We start from the raw sequence: 20454 nt of genomic DNA, 5'->3' as shown, positions 1-20454 counted from the left end.
AAGGACCAATGTATAGCCTTATCAAGAGAAAGCAACAGGTTAGACAGTGGAACCCAAGCTTGCCAAGTACTTCTTAAGATGATATGTAGTAGGAGCAGATGTAGGCAATTCAGCCCTTCAAGTCTGCTCTACCATTCATTACAATCATGGCTGCTCTCATCTCAAGCCTAACTCCACTTTCCTACCTGGGCCTAATAACTGTTCAACCCATTATTAATTCAAAATCAGTCCAGCTCTTCCTTAAGTTGACTCAATATCCCATCATCCAATGTAATTTGGGTTTGTGAATTCCACAGATTCACAACCATACCACAGTAAGAAATATAAAGAGAGGATTAGGCCATTCAGCCCTTCAAGCCTGCTTTACCCTGGATGGTGTCAAGCTTCTGAGTATTGTTGGAGCTGCACTAATCCAGGCAAGTGGGGAGTATTCCTTTACACTCTGGACTTGTGCCAAGGACGGTAGACAGAAATGTTCTGATAGCCACTCTATTTATGTGGTGAGTCCAGTTGAGTTTCTGGTCAATAGTCATCCCCCAGGATGTTGATAGTGGGGAATTTCACAATGGTAACACCATTGAATGCCATGGTGTGGTTGGTAGATTGTCTGATTGGTGTGACACAAATATCACTTGCCAGCCCAAGCTTGGACATTGTCCACATCTTGTTGCATTTGAACGTGGGCTGTTTCAGTATCAGAGTCGCCGCAAATGGTGCCAAATATCATTACATCATCGGCGAACATCTCTACGTAAGGGGTGAAGATGAAGGGAAGGCCATTGAAGCAGCAGCAGAAGATGGGCCTCTCACGCTATCTTAAGGAACTCCTGTAGAAATGTCCTTGGAGCTAAGACAATTGACCAACCATAATCATCTTCCTGTGTGTCAAATATCAAACAACCAGCAGAGAGCTTACTCCCAAAACCCATTGATTTCACTTTTGCTAGGGCTCCTTGATGCCACAGTCAAATGTAGCCTTGATGTCAAGGGTTGTCACTCTCACCTCAGCTTTGGAATTCAGCTCTTTTGTCCATGTTTTAACCAAGGTTGTAATGAGGTAAGGAGCTGAGTGACCCTGGCGGAACCCAAACTGGGCATTACTGAGCAGGTTATTGCTTGATAGTACTACTGATGACATCTTCCATCACTTTTCTGATGATCAGGAGCTGACTGATGGGGTGATGGCTGTCCTGTTTTATTTTTAAAACATGCAGGGCATACTCAGGCAATTTTCCACATTACTGTAACTGAACTGGATGAACTTGGCTCCAGGAGCAGCAAGTTCAGGGACACAAGTCTTCTGTATTGTTGCCAGAATCTTGTCAGTCCCATAGCCTTTGCAGTATCCAGTACTTCCAAACATTTCTTTATGTTGCAGAGTGAATGGAATTAGCCAAAGACTGTATCTCAGATGCTGGGGACCAGAGGAGGCAGAGATGGATCATTCACTCAGCACCTCTGGCTGAAGATTGTCGCAAAAGCTTCTGCCTTATCTTTTGCACTGATGTGCTGGTCTCTTCTATCAAGGATAGGGATATTTGCAAAGTCTCCTCCTCCGGTGAATTGTTCAATTGTCCATCATTCATGATTGGATGTGGCAGGACTGCAGAGCTTAGATCTCATCTGTTATTTGTGGCATTGCTTAGCTCTGTCTATCACTTGCTGCCTATACTGTCTGGCGTGCAAGTAGTCCAATTGGTGGCTTCACCAGGTTGCCCTCATATTTATAGTATGCCAAGTGGTGCTCCTGGCATGCCCTCCTGCACTCTCCTTTGAACCAGGGTTGATCCCTTGACTTTTGATGGTAATGGTTGAGTGGGGGATATCTGGGCCATGAGTTTACGGGTTGTGCTGAATAACAATTTTGCTGCAGATGGCTCACAGCACCTCATGCATGCACAGTCCTGCAATGCTTATCTGTTCAAAGTCCATTCCATTTAGCACAGTGACAGTACTACAGAATACAAATGGAAGTATGTGAACATATTACTTCCTTTCCACAAGGACTCTTACTGACACTGTCATGGACAGAGGTATGTGCAGCCAGCAGACTAACAAGGATGATGGCAAGAATGTTTTTCCCTCAGCACCTGCTCCAGTGCCAATCTAGCAGCAATGTCTTTTCAGACACAAGCAGCTTGATCATTAGTGCTCCACCCAAGCCAATCTTTGTGGCAGACACTGAATTTCCCCCATGCAGAATATATTTTGTGCTCTTTCCATGCTCAGTACTTCCTCCAAGCTTTGCTCAATGTGTACCATCAGCCAAGGGAGGGCAGTGCCTGATAATTAGCAAGGGGTTTCCTTGCCTATGTTTTAACCTAAAGCCATGAAAGATGAGAGTGTTCGGACTCAATGTTGAGGCCTCCCAGAGTAACTCCCTCTCAACTGTACAGCACTGTGCTGCCACCTCTGCTGGGTCTGTCCTGCTAGTGAGGCAGGGCATATCCAAGGAAAATGGTGGTATCTGGAACACAGTCATACTCAAAGAATCATACCTTACTGACAATAGCAACAACAAGGTGTACAGCTGGATGAACACAGCAGGCCAAGGAGGATCAGAGGAACAGAAAAGCTGACGTTTCAGGTCTAGACCCTTCCGAAATATCAGCTTTCCTGCTCAGCCTGCTGTGTTCATCCAGCACCTTGTTATCTCAGATTCTCCAGCATCTGGAGTTCTACTACCCCTTACTGACAATGTCAGCTGTTGCTTGACTCGTCTGTGAGGCAGCTCTCCCAATTTTGGCACCAGCCCCCAGATGTTAGTGAGGAGGACTTTTGCAGGGTCAACAGGGCTGAACTCAAGTCGTCACAAGCATTTCCTTTCAGCGACTTTCTGCACATGCACTTTATCTAAGTCTCAAAATTAAGAACAGGTCTCACAGACAAACAGATTGGCTCACTGACTTCAACTATGGAATATTAAGGTTGGTAAAATAAATGAAGAAATTTTTGCGCTGTTAGCTGTGAGGTAGCCAAAAAAAAAATCAAACTGCCTCTCTGCTGCTATCTTTTCTTCTGAGCTTGACTCTGCCCATCCACCTTTCTGTAAAAGGTAAAACTCTGAAGTCAACCAAGGACAGCAATTTTTTTATTATTCATTCACAGGGCGTGGACGACACCAGCCAGTCCAGGATTTATTATCTATCCCTAAACGCCCAGAAGACAGTTAAGCGTCATGGTCTGGAGTCATATGTGGGCCAGGTCAGGTAAGGACGGCAGTTTCCCTCCTAAAAAGGGCATTAGTAAACCAGATAGGTATTCTGATAATGGACAATGGTCATTAGACTCATAATCCCAGACAGGTGAAGAATTCAAATTCCACCATCTGCCATTGCAGTATTCAAAAGTGGGTTCCTGGATTAATAATATAGGGTAATACCACTACACCATCACCTCCCCTTTTAGTAATGCCCCCTTAACAACGAGCTCTTATTTTGCATCATAATCTTTGAAGAGACACCTTACCAAATGCCTTTTAGAAATCCCCCCAAGTACACCAGATCTGCAAGTTCCCTTTTATCCATGTTACTTATCTCACCCAGAGGCTTGAGTCATTAGCTCAGGCCATCTGATTTCTTGGAAAGGCTCTTTTGATCTTACTGTTCAAAAGAGACTTGCTAACCCTTTCTTTAAAAAAATCCAATCTTCAAACACTGAAAACCAAAATCCTTACTTTCACTTTAGAATCTAAATTCCCAAATAAGAACATATCAAACTTTCATCACTGAAACAGCATGCAATACTACATATTTCAACTTAGGAAGAAGTTGTGAATGTTAAAAGGAACTCAGGCCTCAGAGTGAGGAAAAAGAGTTGAGTCTTCAGAAATCCAGGGTAATGAAAAGAGTAACTATGGAACAAGTTAAACAAAACCAAAAAGTACAGGTGTTGGAAGAATATTCATGTCTCAATTATAAAAACATACACAACGTCAATCAAGAACGTAAATAGTACTAGTTCGAGCCAGACACAGCCACGTGGTACTTACTGCAGAATCAATTTGATTGTATCGAGCAATATCCTTGTGAAGGGTCCGAAGCATAATCATGGCCACCATCCCAGATAGGAACAGGACAATCACAAGGGAATTCATAATACTGAGAAAGAAAAGGAAATATCAACATCTGAATTTTTAACTCCTCAGATATAACATGGACAGATTTCTGCAAGCTGCACCGTTTAAAGGACTGAATTAACTAAGTACAACAAATCTTTTATTAACCGGCACTTATAGGACCAACAGCAAATGGTTGATCAAGAGGGCCACATAATGTAAAAATAAGTTTTAAAAAAATCACAACACTGGCAGTTCCACATACATGGGCATAACAGAAAAGTTTAGGGGGTTAGACTGATAAATTTTATTCACAGCATAAATCACTTAAATAAAACTTACTAGACAGCTTGTAGACAGCTTCTCAGTTGCACTGTCAACTGACTAGTCTGACATCATGGAGATTGCTATTATACAATAAGCTTCTAGTATTTCAAGGATGCAATGTTTTGCTAATTTATCAAAAATGCCCGTTAAAAGAAAGTTTGCTGTATAACAGTTTAATTTTTTTCACAAGTAAGTGGTGTGGAGGTGGTTTTCAATAACTGGGGACTCTTGGAACATGGGGCACACCCTCCACTCCTATGTCTTATGGTCTTATATTCTTGATCTCAGAAGGAATCAAGGGCTACAGGGAGTGCGCAGAGAAGTGGAGTTGAAACGCCCATCAGCCATGATTTAAATGGCAGAGTTGACTTGATGGGCCAAATGGCCTTACTTCCACTCCTATGTCTTACGGTCTTATGGAAGGGATTGACAAAAGAAAATTCACTTGAATGAGTATGAATCTTGAAGTTCTCTAAGAGCATTGTGGATGCTTAGTCATTGGACAGATTCAGACCAATCTTGGACCTATACATTTAGCTCATTGGCTTGATTTACACTATGCCTTTGCACCCCTAGCTCAAGCAGTAATCCGGAGATTAGCAGCTTTAAGGTTCTGCATTTTGATTTAGGTCTTAAATGTTTAATGATGTGGAGACGTTGTTGTTGGACATGTAGCCCCACCATACTGATCCATATTTGTAAAATCTTCCTTACTTTCCTGTTTTGGCACCATCACCTTGATAACAAGTTTGACCTCTCTAGCTTCGTCTGTACAGTTTCGAATTACTCGTTACTTAGGTTGCATGCCAAAAAATAACCAATCATGTTATTCCACGTATTTGGTTTGTTTCCAGCACCACCTTCTTTGTAAATTTTTTGTTATTATCTCTCTGCCTCAATTAATTACAAGCCATCCCCTTCACTTGCAATTCAGCCATTGACACTTTAATGACATTGACACTAAAACAGCAGCTAATGAACTTAAAAGACCCTATACAGACAACAAATAAAACGAACGTCATCTACAAAATACCTTGCAAGAACTGTGACAAACACTACATTGGACAAACTGGCAGAAAGCTAGCCACCAGGATACATGAACGTCAACTAGCCACAAAACGACATGACCCACTATCACTCGTATCCTTACATACAGATAAAGAAGGACACCACTTTGATTGGGACAACACATCCATCCTAGGACAAGCCAAACAGAGACACGCACGAGAATTCCTAGAAGCATGGCATTCCAACCGGAATTCCATCAACAAACACATTGACTTGGAGCCAATCTACCATCCCCTGAGAAAAAGAACAGGAAATGACATCACCAACCCAAGGAAACCTAACCAGATAAACAGAAAGCGGGACATAACACCAGCGCTTCGTCGGAGGCTCACTGATGATGTTACCTAGAATGGTGACGAAAAGTCTGAAAACTAACCTTCCAGCTCAGTGAGCAAACTCACATCCAGAACCTCAACCTGAGCTACATATCTTCTCAAAACTCGCCATTGACACTTTACTCACACATTCTGACGCTTGTGATCACCTGCAGGGGCTTATCATTCAACACACCACTCATAACATTTGTATGATCTTTTGATCTCTCTGGCCATAAATCGTGCCCATAGCTTTTCTTAACTTTAGCTGATGGAAGGGCAGTGCTTCAAAAGCTTTCAAATAAGGCTGTTAGACTATAACCTGGTATTGTGAGACTTTTAAACTGTTTAAATTCTTTCAGCAGAACCTAATTTCCAGTCTGTCTACAACAGAATAGGATTAATTGCTCTTTTTCCAAGATGATGCCAAACAGTTTAGGTCATTTTACTGTGCAAATCACTGGAGCAAGTAAATTATTTATCTTGAATAAGTTACCTTGAGATTTTGGAAATTTGAAACATCAACTAGCACTAAGTTAACGACAACTTCAACAGGATGCACATAGCAACACTACAGTTTCTTTACCCTCTGGCTTATTATTCTTATATTTCAACACAAAGGAAACAAGTTGGATGTATAGTCTCTTTTTTCCTTTTTGAAAATTCACCTCCTCCGCAGATTTCTCCACAAGTAGCTGCTCCCAGTCTTTGGCCAGAATCTTCCTTATGTTAGTAAAATCTGCTTTCCTTACAATCCAAAAATCACTTGCTTGTCGGCATTATATCCTTTTCCATAAGGAATGTAAATGTGAGATGTTGTGGCCACAGTCACAAAAAGTCCGTCACTGCTACCTCAAACACCTGGTGAGGGAGGCTGGACAGAATTATGCCATCCCTTATTGTACCTTCAACATTTTGACCTGGATACATTTCAAGAAATCCATGCCCTCTTAAAACCTTTAAACTATGACTATCCCAATTAATTTTGGAGAAGCTGAAATCCCCTAATATAACTCTATTGTTCTTTTCACACACCTCAACTACCAGCACATCTGCTTTTCTATTGTCCACTGACTGTTTGGGGCTAAAATATAAAAATGTTTGTGCCCTCTTCTTTTGACCCATAAAGCTGCACTTGATCCTTCCAGAATATCATCACTCCTTACTGCAGTAACTGACCTCTTTCTAGATAATGCAGCACCACCTCCTCATCTACACTCTCCCCTGTCCTGCTTGAAGATCCTATATTCTGGAATGTTACCTTGCCTGTCCTGCCCCTCCCTGAACCAAGTCTGTGTTGGCAACAATACTGTAATTCAATCTAATCCAATCCATCAATACTACCATACCCTCGCATTAAAGTCATGGCCATTCAGACTCCCCTCTGAAATTCAACTTGGCCGAATTCCCTTTTCCTTTGTTCCCATACTATAGTATGCTGTGTCCTTCTATTATCAGGGTACCTCATTCAACAAGGTGTACACAAAGTTTTTACAAAGCAAGCACTCGTAGACAGGTTCAAATTCTCAGCAGCATACTTGATGCATAAAGAGTGAACGCTATAGAAAATTTTTTAATTAGAGCAGCATACAATCATCAACAGCAACTTTTGGATAGTCACATTATAGTGCACGTCGGTCTCAGCAGCAACTGCTAAATTTTGGCATCAACACCAACATTTCTGCAACACTATTGTTACAACCTAAAACAACAGTGATGTATAAAGAAACAGCAACCTGATAAAACTTACGTGCAAAAGAAAAGTCTGTTAACCAAGTCTAAAACTGTTCCATTTGTATTTCTAATAGCATAGAAACACAAAGAATTTTAGTTGCAGTGTTTACAGACAGCAGAACAATGACTACTTTATGCATGATAGCCTTACATTGCAGTAAACCAGATTTCTTATTAGCTTCATGAGTAGATGAGTATGCACAAATTCGAAGTTTAAGACATCACATACCTAAACCACTGAATATTTGTGTGGGGCATGGATTCCAAAATATAATCCCATCTGGAGGCCCACTTTATTTTGGCATCCTCCTAGATAAAAGAACAAAACAGTATACATTTACTACAAAACGGAATTAATTCAGAGGCACTGCAAGTAAACACTGGGCAGGGATATGCACTGCACAGTGAAATCTAACTCAATTTAGGTAACATTAATCAACATTTATTTTGACCCATTTATTACTTCAATAAACATAATTAAAAACTTAATTACAATATTGGAATTCAGATACATTAACTAATAAGCTGTCAAACTCTGCAACAGTACAAGGTGTTTGGTATTAATGTCCAATTATTCTCTTGCAATTAGAGGTAGTGTGTAAAATTCAGTGTGCTTTTTATTTGCAAACATACGAAGGAAGTTTTCACCTTTGGACTTATAATTGCTGACTGCATCAAAAAAATGACTAGATGGGTTTTGGGAAGGACGTCAAGGCCTTGCTAAGGGTCCAGAGGCAAATTGTCGTAATACTAGAGATACATGAACTCAGCAATGTGGAGGCACTGAGTTAAGAGGAAATTCAATAGGCTTTTTGTAAATCACGAAGGTCACAGAAACCAAGTTAGTAGTAATTTTCAAGAACTGGACAAATAAATCAAAGGGAAGCAATTGCAGGGGTACGGGGGGGGGAAGCTGCAGGAGTGGGATTAATTGACTGGCTGTTTCAGAGAAGTGGTGCATGCAAGGTGGTCCTAATTATCCTTTTCTGTACTGTATGATTTGGTACTTCTAAAACTACACTGACAATAATGAAGGGCAAGTCGAACAACTTGACCTGAGAATACCAAGGAGTTTCATTTGTCAGGAAATGACTGAGAAATATTGTACAAAATTCTCTAAAAATGATTGCCAAGGCTTGAGGGGTACAGCAATTAAACATGAAGTCTGCAATTCTACAGGACTGGCAGTGATAGTGGTCATTAGGGATTTCCAAGTTCAAAAAGTGAATGTTTTGGATAGGAGACAGCAGTAAATTATACCTACTGCTGATTCAAGGAACAGAGGTCTATAAATCCAGTTTTAAAGTTTAGAAACTAAATGGCAAGCATCACATCTGTTTGAAAGGGTGTGACTTTCCCTCAGCCTTTCATCCATATCAAAATCTTCAGTTGAAATTGATTTGGCTGCTCCTTGCATCAATTCCTCTGAAGCCAAAACCACCTTGTACCAACCGATGCTAGAGTGTAGTTCAAGAACCATGAAAGGGAGATGGCAATGTCACTGAATTAGTCTCCAGAGAACGAAAATGAAACTGCAGATGCTGGACAACTGAAACAAATGCTGGAGAAACTATTTTGAAGGGTCATTTGACTCAAAATCTTAACTCTGCTTTCTCTCCACTGATGTTGCCAGATCCGCTGAGTTTTTTTTCCCAGCAATTTCTGTTTACATTCTAGTAATCCAGAGATCTAGGATAATGCTTTGGGTACATGGATTCACAGCTCAGCATGGCAGCTCACGGAATTCATTTGAAAGTCAGTCTCAGGGCTAGTGATCATGACAACTCCCATCAATTGTTGGAAAAAATCCCATCTGTTTGATTAATATTCTTCACAGAAGGAAATCTAACATCTTTATCGCAAGTGAAAGTTGCCCAACACACAGCAATGTAGCTGATTTTAATCTGCCCTGTGAGATGGCCCTCAAGTCACTCAGGTCAAAGATAATTAAACATGGACAACAAACGCAGGCCTGGCCAGAAATGTTCACATCCCAAGGAACAAATTAAATAAATTTGCAAAGTCACTGTAAATTTTCACTTCAACCAGCCTGATTTAACAATTTTGTTTTGGATTTCTGGTGATCCCAAAGAATGCAGATTCTAGTTCAATGAACACTACATCCAGGCAGTGAAGTCAAACGCAAGCTGGAGGAACACCACCTCATTTTCTGCTTGGGGATCCTACAGCCCTCCGTACTCAATATTGATTTCAATAAGTCTAGGGCCTAAACTCTCCCATGTCCCAGACCCCCACCCCACACACCAGGCCTTGCTACCACAGCCTGCCATTACACACCCCCTGTTGTTAGTCACTAACAGTCCATTAACAGTTGTCAATTCACCCTCAGCCTGATCATTAGCAACTCCTTTATCTGTCCACCTGTCTCTCTCTCTCTCGGCTCCATCCTATCATTTACTCACTACCCCACCCACCTCCCCATTTTCTGACATTTTCCCCATACAGGCATAACATGCTCAAATTAGCACAAAAATGGGAAAACTATGTCAAAACGAGGCGCGCGACCCGCGAACAACTCTACTTCCTACATGGGTGCCTCAGGAACCAGGTAATATCAGTGTGTACCAACCACCCATCAACAACCCACAAGCCCACAAAACAGAACAAAAGAGCTGCAGGATGGTAAGGGTAATGCTAAATGACGCACACAACCGGTTCCACAGATGTAACAGAGAAATTACGCGCCAAAAAATGTGATTCTTGGAAGCTACCAATCAAGACTGGACAATGGACACGGAACAAGTCATCAACATCAGCCAACAGACCACAAGGGCTAAGAAAAGAGAGACCCTTTAAGACAAGCTAGCCACACTTACCCACAAAAAAGGACAACACAACCGTCACCTGGATTAAAAAATACCTCTCTGACAGCATACTGACAGACACGGAAAAAGCCGTTCTCACCCGAGGACTGAACTATAACTACAGGGACACCAACAAAATGGAATTCCTAGCCACATTGAAGACCAACATCAAAGAAACAAAAAACGATAAGACAGACAGTAATCCTAAAACTAACTAGAAGAAGTGAACTTAACTGCCTCAGTACATTGGAAAGACAAGCCCTGGAAGGACTGAAAAAGGACACAAACATCACAATACTACCTGCAGACAAAGGGCTCATGACCGTAATACTGAATGAAAAGGGACTACATCTCCAAGGCACGGACACTGATCACAGATGAAAACATATACCGGCCAGTATAAACTGATCCAACACCACAACTAGGCAATAAAAATCCTCTACATGCCAGAAAGTCTTAAACAGACCAGACAGATCAACAAAGCAGACTTAAGAATGAAACCCAAAGGAACCAACACACCCTGATTCTACAGCCTCCCGAAATTACACAGGCTGGAAATACCCCTTAGACCCATTGTCTCCCTACCAGGCACTCCGTCGCACAGATTAGCCAATGAACTACAAAGAGACTCAGGCAACCAGTCAACAAGTCACCCCACTCCATCCACTCAGTCCAAGAATTCCTCAGCTCCACAGACATAAGGATAGATGACGAGGAGGCCATGATATCGTTTAATGTCACTGCCCTATTCACAGAATTAGACATACCACTAGCAAGGGAAACAATGACAGCACTCCTAGAACAAGAACAAGACCCCAGCAAATCCATCTCCACAGACATGGTCAAATTACCGGACCTATGCCTCACGACCCACTTCACTTTCAATGGCCAAACACACGAACAAATCAACAGGACACCCATGGGTTCACCTATCTCCAGACTCATAGCAGAGGCAGTGATGCAAAGACTAGAAAGGACGACCCGGCCGCTAATCCAACCAAAACTACAGATACGCTACGTGGATGACGCCTTTGCCATCATTAAATGGACCAAACGAGAGCAGGCACACAAAAAATTCCCATGAGAACAAACGAGTCCCATTCTTGGACGTCAACGTAGAGCGCAAGACAAATAGGGAACTCCAAATTAAAGTACCCAGAAAAGCGCCCCCCCCAACACACACACACACACACACACACACACAGAGTACTGAACTTCAACATTAACCATTCCAACACTATTTAAAAGGGCAACACAACTACGCCAAGAGGAAGAAGAGTACCTCTTCCAGGTTTTCAAGGGTAACGGATATCCAAATAAACTGGGTGAGAAGATGCCTACACAAACATCAGGAAGACACCACACACACCAACACATTCATCATACTACGCTACATCAAGAATACACAAGAACTAACCACAAGACTCCTACGACCACGGGGCAGAGTGGCACACAAGCCCACATCAACCCTACCACAAGTGCTCTCCTGAACTAAAGGCCTACTCCCCGCCGTGGATAGGACCAAAGTCATCTGTAAGTTCCCCTGCAGAGTCTGAGAGAAACACTACATCGGACAAACAGGAAGGAAACTAACAACAAGAGAACATGAACACCAACTGGCTACAAAAAGACATGACCAATACTCACTCATCTCAATCCACATGGACAAGGAGAACCACGACTTAGACTGGCACAACACCAAAATGCGAGGACAAGCTAAGCGGAGGCAGGCATGGGAGTTCATAGAAGCCTGGTACTCCACGAAGAAAGCCATCAATAAACACAGAAGTCAACCCCATATATACTCCATTATGAAGGAAAACCCGAAGTGGGACAATCCAACTCAAGAGACTCTAGAGTTTAAAAACCAGGGAGGAAAACACACCAACCCTTCAGCGGAGGCTGCACTGATGATGTTACCCAGCAGGGTAATGAAATGTCTGCAGAACAACAAACCAGCTCAGCGAGCCATCCAACCACAACATCCACATCCCAAACTACAGATCGACTCCAGAACCTGAGACATTTTCCCAGCCATCATCACTGGACCCAAAACGTTAACTATTTTCTCCTGCACAAAGACTGCCAGACCTGCTGACCTTTTCCAGAAACTTTGTTTTTGTTCCTGATTCACAGCATCCGTAGTTCTTTCAGCTTTTATCAGTGCATCCAGACAACTTGGGCAAAAATTAAGATTAAGACAAGTTCCCACCCCTTACTTCTACAGGTAAAGAAAGCCAAAGCTGTTAATGTTTCTTACCATAAATTTAACTGAATAGGTGTAAAAAATATTAATTTTCTTTTCCTTGTCTTCAGCAGGAATCTCCATTGGAGGAGATGTGTCACAATTAAGGTGTGAAGCGTCTACATGATTGTAACTGGAGATAACAAAATGCAAGTGTTATTTTAAACAGTGGTAGTCATACAGAATTATCTTCAACTTCACATATACTCAATATTTGCTCCTCATGCTTCATTCAACTGCACTATCAGTCAATTCACTTTATTGTTTCGGTTTAGAGCAAACAAGTTTCTGTTACATACTCCAATAAAATTACATTTTAAGATCCACAGTTTGAACTCAGAACACATCAAGAAGGATTGCCTGGGTCATTCTGTCAGTGTGGTCTTTTTAGAACTTACAGGCAGCGCAAAAGGAACATTACTCAAGAGAATTGAAAAATTACAGCTTGGGACATCAACAGTGGAGTGAGGAAACCAGTAAAAAGATTCAGAATATTTTGAACATGGAAGACAGGACAAGGACTAGCATCTAGACAGCTGGTTGATTTGACTAGAGATTGTGCAAAGTACAGAATGTACCCAATGCCAACATATAAAATTCAGGTAAATGATTCCATCAATCAACATTTCAAGCAATAAATAACACTGCATCAAAAATCATACATTGCTGGGGGGAAAAAAAAGGGTCTAACAGCATCTGATAAAGTTAACAAAAAGCTGCTGAAAAAGCTCAGCAGGGCTGGCAGCATCTGTGAGGTAGAAAACAGAGTTAACGCTTCGGGTCCAGTGACCCTTCCTCAGAACTGGGAACGCAGTTCTGAGGAAGGGTCACTGGACCCAAAACGTTAACTCTGTTTTCTCCCTCACAGATGCTGCCAGGCCTGCTGAGCTTTTCCAGCAGCTTTGTTTTGGTTCCCAATTTGCAGCATCTGCAGTTCTTTTGGTTTCTATCTAATAAAGTTGACAACTTTTGAATTGAATAACACTTTGGTCTTAAGTCTGATCAGAACATTGGAGATGAAGGCTGTCCTGTGGAAAGTAGCTATCAGCACTGGAAAAGACGACTAAGTATTGTTCGTGAATAAAACAGCCGAATAATTTATAAACAAGCCCAGAAAATATCGCGCAGAGCAAGCCAGTAAATAGGTTTTATTAGGGAGGACAGTAGCAATTGGAAGGGGAGGAGCAGAGGGACTGACCAAATTAAAATTGGTCTCACTTCCCACATTACATTCCATCAGCAATCTTGGAGATGAAGCCCAGATGGGGATTGAGACAAAGCAGGACAGCCAAACAAAGAGATAGCTCATGATAAGCTCGAAACAATTCTTGCTACAAGAGCCACCATACAAACATCTGGGCCTATAAAATTCCAGAAACAAATAAAATATAACTGCAAAGATTGCCTGGATCTGTGGGTCAGAATGACACACTGAAGGGGTACATACAACTGATGAGCTTCTACACAACTGCTTGGAGTCAGTGGACTGGTCCATATTCAAGAATTCAGTGGTCACCCTAAGCATGCCACCACCGTCACTCCAACAGTTAGCATGCATTAGTCTGCATGCCCAAGTTTATCTGGGTGCTCCCCAAACAGACACCATGAATAAACCGGGAAATCCACTTCTTCCTGAAGTCCTGCTGTGAGACGTTCAAGTCGGGTGACACGGACCTATATAGGAAATCTGGTATGATCTTTGCAAAACTATCAGGGATACCAAGAGGAAATACCAGACTAAATTGGAGACCAAGACTAACCACACAAAACATGCCACAGTGGCAAGGCTTCTATATAGCCCATAAATGGGCAAGTGAAATCAAGTAGAATCACTGACAATCATGCATCTCTCCCCGATGAGCTTGATGTCATTTTGAACTGAAGGTCAATGAGATGACATCGTCTGCACCAACAGCCTTGGGTGCACCAGTACCCACAGTCACCAGATAGGCCTTTCTGAGGGTGAACCCAGAGAAGGTGACCGGCTCAGATGGTGTCCATAGTCATGCACTTGGTCCTGCGCAGACCAGCTGGCACAAATTCGCATAGTTAACCTCTCCATACTACAATGTGAGGTCCTCAACTGCTTCAAGACGACGACTATTATCCCAAAGCAGAGAAAAATCAGGCAACATGCCTGAGTGACTACTGCCTGGTGACTGACATCCATCATTAAGGGCTTTGAGAGGTTCATAACAGCACACCAACTCCATCCTCCGAGACTGTCTTGATTCCCTACAATACACTCACGGCCACAATAGGTCCACAGTAGACACCATCTCCCTGGCCTGACATGCCTAGAACATCTGGATAACAAGGACAGCTATGTCAGATTTCTATTTATTGACTGTAGCTCCACCTTCAGGGCCATCATTCCAGACAAACCCCCCTTAACTCAGACTTCGATCTGTTTTCCCCCCCTCTGTAACCAAATCCTCAGCTTCCTGACCCACAGACATAGTCAATCAATAAGGACAGGCAGCATCTCCTCCATAATAATTCTCAACATTGGTGTCCCACAGTGTTGCAGTACTCAGCCCCTTATTGGATTCCCTATATTCAAGTGAGTGGCCAAAATCTGTTATAACTCCATTTACAAAATTGATGATAGTAGCGCAGTGGGTCAGATCTCAAGTAAAGACAAGCCAGTACAGCTAAGAGATAGAGAGCTTAGTAGCATGTTGTAAAGAAAACAATCTCACCCTCAATATCAGCAAAATGAAAAAACTGGTCATCAAGTAAGTGAACTGGAAGACATGCCCCCGTCTGTATCAATGGTGCAGAGATAGAGATGGAAGAGAGCTTCCAGTCCCAAGGAGTAAATATCATCAATAATCTGTCCTGGTCCATGCACATCAGCACAACAGTCAAGCTAGCACACCGATGCCTCTACTTCCTCAGAAGGCTAAAGGAAATTTGGCATGCCCTCAACGACTCTTGCCAATTTTGAAAGGATGCTTTCTCTGGAGCATCTATCTGGATGCATCACAGCACAATATGCCAACTGCTCTGCGGAAAACCGAAGTTAGAAATTTCTGAAGACAGTCCAGTCCACCACACAAATCAGCCTTCTGTCCACCGACACCACTGTCCGGAAAAGCAGCCAAAATAATCAAAGAATCCTCCCACCCTGGTTATACTTTGTCACTCTTCTATGGGGCGGAAAGCATACAAGTTCGAAAACATGTACCAACAGAATTAAGAAGAGCTTCTTCCCTGCTGTTATCAGATTTAAGCACACACCTCAGAGGTTCTCTGTAACTGTAACACTATATTCTGCATTCTGTTCTATTACCCTGATGTACTTAAGATATGATTTGACTGGATGCCATGTAAATTAAGATTTTACTGTATCTCAGTATATACAATACTCAATCAAACGAAGATTTCTACCACCTCCAATTCCCTCCCACCACTAACAAGTTTCGGGTCTTTTAAAAATAATCTGAACAAAATTAAAAACGGTCTCACTTACCACATTACATTTCATCGGCAATCTTGCAGCCATTTCTTTAACCTGTCTATATCTCTTGGCATCCTTCTCACAGCTTGCACCTGCATCTAGATTTGTGTTTTTTTTAAAAATCAGCGTACTGGGAGACAATATCCTTGATCTGTTATAATTTTAAACTCCCCCAGCACAGTTCTTGCTGCACTTCACAAATCACAGCCTGCAAGCTTGAAAAATGCTGGATATCCTCTCTACTGTTTCTCGTCAGTTAGACAATCTTCAATTTATGCAAATACATAACCTCTTACGCCACACAAGCCCTCATCTTGCACAACCCTCTCTGTCGCACTTTATTTCATGTGTTTTACAAATCCAGGCACAGTGCCCACAAGTCCATTTTATCGAAAAATTTGTCAATTTGTTTGCCTTTCACAAAGCCACGTGGGGCTCTTTCAGGGGTAGGTGGGACCTCTACAAGCAAAATGGTCTTCACCTGAACCAGAGGGGTACCAATATCCTGGGGGGCAAATTCGCTAAGGCTTTTCAGGTGGGTTTAAACTAATTCAGCAGGGGGATGGGAACCAAAATTGTAGTTCGAGTACAGAAAAGGTTGAGAGTAGGGAGGTCCGAAATAAAGTTTCAGGGATACAAGATAGCACTGGCAAGAAGTTGGTTTGAAGTGGGTCTACTTCACGCCAGGAGCATCCGGAATAAGGTGGGTGAACTTGCACCATGGGTTGGTACCTGGGACTTCGATGTTGTGGCCATTTCGGAGACATGGATAGAGCAGGGACAGGAATGGTTGTTGCACATTCCAGGATTTAGTTGTTTCAGTAAGAACAGAGAAGATGGTTTAAAAAAAAAAGACGGGGAGGTGTGGCATTGTTGATCAAGGACAGTATTACAGTTGCAGAAAGGACGTTTGGGGACTCATCTACTGAGGTAGTATTGGCCGAGGTTAGAAACAGGAAAGGAGAAGTCACTCTGTTGGGAGTTTTCTATAGGCCTCCGAATAATTCCAGATATGTACAGGAAAGGATAGCAAAGATGATTCTCGATAGGAGTGAGAGAGACATGGTAGTTGCCACGGGGGACTTCAACTTTCCAAATATTGACTGGGAACACTATAGTTCGAGTACTATAGATGGGTCAGTTTTTGTCCAGTGTGTGCAGGAGGGCTTCCTGACACAGTATGTAGACAGGCCAACAAGGGGCGAAGCCACATTAGATTTGGTACTGGGTAATGAGCCTGGCCAGGTGTTAGATTTGGAAGTATGTGAGCACTTTGGTGATAGTGATCACAGTTCTGTTATGTTTACTTTAGTGATGGAAAGGGATAGGTGTATACCAGTGGGCAAGAGTTATAGCTGGGGGAAAGGCAATTACGATGAGATTAGGCAAGATTTAGGGAGCATAGGATGGGGAAGGAAACTGCAGGGGATGGGCACATTAGAAATGTGGAGCTTATTCAACGAAAAGTCCATGTGTCCTAGATAAGGAAGTATCTGTCAGGCAGGGAGGAAGCTGTAGAGCACAGGAACCATGGTTTACGACGGAAGTGGAATCTCTGGTCAAGAGAAAGAAGGCGGCTTTATGTTAGGATGAGATATGAAGGCTCAGTTAGGGCGCTTGAGGGCTACGAGGTAGCCAGGAAAGACCGAAAGAGAGAGCTCAGAAGAGCCAGGAGGAGACATAAGTTGTTGGCAGATAGGATCAGGGTAAACCCTAAGGCTTTCTGTAGGCATTTAAGGAATAAAAGAATAACAAGAGTAAGATTAGGACCAATCAAGGATAGTAATGGGAAGTTGTGTGCGGAGTCAGAGAAGATAGGGGAAGCACTAAATGAATATTTTTCGACAGTATTCACTCTCGAAAATGACAATGTTGTCGAGGAGAATACTGAGATACAGGCTTCTAGACTAGGTGGGATTGAGGTTCACAAGGAAGAGGTATAAGAAATCCTACAGAGGGTGAAGATAGGTAAGTCCCCTGGGCCGAATGGGATTTATCCTAGGATCCTCTGGGAAGCCAGGGAGGAGATTGCCAAGCCTTTGGCATTGATCTTCAACTCGTCATTGTCTACAGGAATAGTGCCAGAAGACTGGAGGATAGCAAATGTGCCTCCCCTGTTCAAGAAGGGGAGTAGAGACAACCCTGGTAATTATAGACCAGTCAGCCTTACTTCAGTTGTTGGTAAAGTGTTGGAAAAGGTTATAAGAGACAGGATTTATAATCATCTAGAAAAGAATAATTTGATAGGGGTAGTCAGCACAGTTTTATGAAGGGTAGGTGGTGCCTCACAAACCTTATTGAGTTCTTTGAGAAGGTGACCAAACAGGTAGATGAGAGTAACCCAGTTGATGTGGTGTATATGGACTTCTGCAAGGTGTTCGATAAGGTTCCCCACGGTAGGCTATTGTACAAAATGCGGAGGCATGGAATTGTGGGAGATATAGCGGTTTGGATTGGAAATTGGCTTGCTGAAACAAGACAGTGTGGTGGTTGAAGGGAAACGTTCATCCTGGAGACCAGTTACTAGTGGTGTACTGCAAGGGTCGGTGTTGGGTCCACTGCTGTTTGTCATTTTTATAAATGACCTGGATGAGGGCATAGAAGGGTGGGTTAGTAAATTTGCAGACGACACTAAGGTGGGTGGAGTTGTGGATAGTGACGAAGGATGCTGTAGGTTGCAGAGAGACAGAGATAAGCTGCAGAGCTGGGCTGAGAGGTGGCAAATGGAGTTTAATGCAGACAAGTGTGAGGTGATGCACTTTGGTAGGAGTAACTGGAATGCAAAGTACTGGGCTAATGGTAAGATTCTTGGTAGTGTAGATGAGCAGAGAGATCTCGGTGTCCATGTACACAGATCCTTGAAAGTTGCCACCCAGGTTGACAGGGTTGTTAAGAAGGCACACAGTGTTTTAGCTTTTATTAATAGAGGGATCGTGTTCCGGAACCATGAGGTTATGCTGCAGCTGTACAAAACTCTGGTGCGGCCGCACTTGGAGTATTGTGCACAGTTCTGGTCACCGCATTATAAGGAGGATGAGGAAGCTTTGGAAAGGGTGCAGAGGAGATTTACTAGGATGTTGCCCGGTATGGAGGGAAGGTCTTATGAGGAAGGGCTGAGAGACTTGAGGCTGTTTTCATTAGAGAGAAGGTGGTTGAGAGGTGACTTAATTGAGACATATAAAATAATCAGAGGGTTAGATAGAGTGGATAGGGAGAGCCTTTTTCCTGGATGGTGACAGCGAGCATGAGGGGGCATAGCTTTAAACTGAGGGGTGAAAGACATAGGACAGATGTCAGAGGTAGTTTCTTTACTCAGAGTAGTAACGGTATGGAACGCTTTGCCTGCAACGGTGGTAGATTCGCCAACTTTAGGTACATTTAAGTCATCATTGGACAAGCATATGGACATACATGGAATAGTGTAGGTTAGATGGGCTTCAGATTGGTATGACAGGTCGGCACAACATCGAGGGCCGAAGGGCCTGTACTGTGCTGTAATGTTCTATGTTCTATGAACATCATCTGATCTACATTGCCCTAAAGTAATAGATTCTAGAAATTTCCTGAAGACTGACAGACTAGCCAGCCTGTGGACAGCTGTTACCCATTTTTCAAATCAGTGTGCAGAGGTGTTATTACACACCTCTAGAACAGGTGGAACTTGAACCTGGGCCTCCCAGTTCAAGGGCAGAGACTCTACCACTGTATCTCAAGAGGGCCCTTTAGCCAGCTGTTATCCCACGTTCATCCTTTCATGAATGGTTACGTTTGCTGACTTCCAAAACAAGATTTGTTTTTATTATTAAACAGGATGCTTAAAAAATACCTGCAATTGACAATCTAAAGTTTCACTTATAATAAGAAAAAGTGCATTCAAGTAAAATTACGTCTGGTTTATTCACTGGTCGTGACATGAACTATGATTTACACAAAACAATCTAGATTTCTGTAGTGGTATTAAAAAACAACTCAATTAATAGATGAGATTGATAAACTTTTTTTGATAGCAATTAACAGCAACAATAACATTCAAGTTCATTAAAATTGATGTAAAGAGATTGATTCAGAGCCAAAACAAATGAGGATTACGGTAAAGAAGAGGACTGAACAGTCAATTTGAGCCTGAGCACCGATCCCCATGACAGCCTACTAGTTACAATTTACCAATTGGCAAGACTCATTTATACACACACTCTGCTTTTTGTTGATTAGCCAGTCCTCTATCCAAGCTAATAAATTACCCCTAACGCCATGCCAACTTACTTTGTGTATTGGCCTTTCGTGTGGCAGCTTATCAAATACCTTCTGGAGGTCTAGATGTATTGCATCTAAAGAACTCCATTATTCACTTTCAGAATCCCTACACAGTGCGGAAACAGACCCTTCAGTCCAACAAGTCCGCGCCGAGCTTCAGAGAATCC

The 20454-nt window shown here is 42.5% G+C and overlaps 1 protein-coding gene across 2 annotated transcripts in view; it reads right to left on the bottom strand.

Annotated features, from left to right (window-relative positions):
• LOC125458929 (transmembrane 9 superfamily member 2-like) overlaps nt 1–20454 on the bottom strand; it is a 134080-nt gene that overhangs the window by 45985 nt on the left and 67641 nt on the right. For both annotated transcript variants that reach the window (XM_048544776.2, XM_048544778.2), the window contains 3 exons: nt 12586–12703; nt 7730–7809; nt 3992–4100 (listed from right to left, as the gene is read on the bottom strand). In XM_048544776.2, the coding sequence (XP_048400733.1) occupies nt 3992–4100; nt 7730–7809; nt 12586–12703 (307 nt within the window). The remainder of the gene's footprint in view (nt 1–3991; nt 4101–7729; nt 7810–12585; nt 12704–20454) is intronic.

This window comes from Stegostoma tigrinum, chromosome 15 (assembly GCF_030684315.1).
Source record: "Stegostoma tigrinum isolate sSteTig4 chromosome 15, sSteTig4.hap1, whole genome shotgun sequence".
Taxonomy (NCBI): domain Eukaryota; kingdom Metazoa; phylum Chordata; class Chondrichthyes; order Orectolobiformes; family Stegostomatidae; genus Stegostoma; species Stegostoma tigrinum.
The sequence above is the reverse complement of the archived record's forward strand: the minus strand, read 5'-3'. Positions and strand labels throughout refer to the sequence as shown.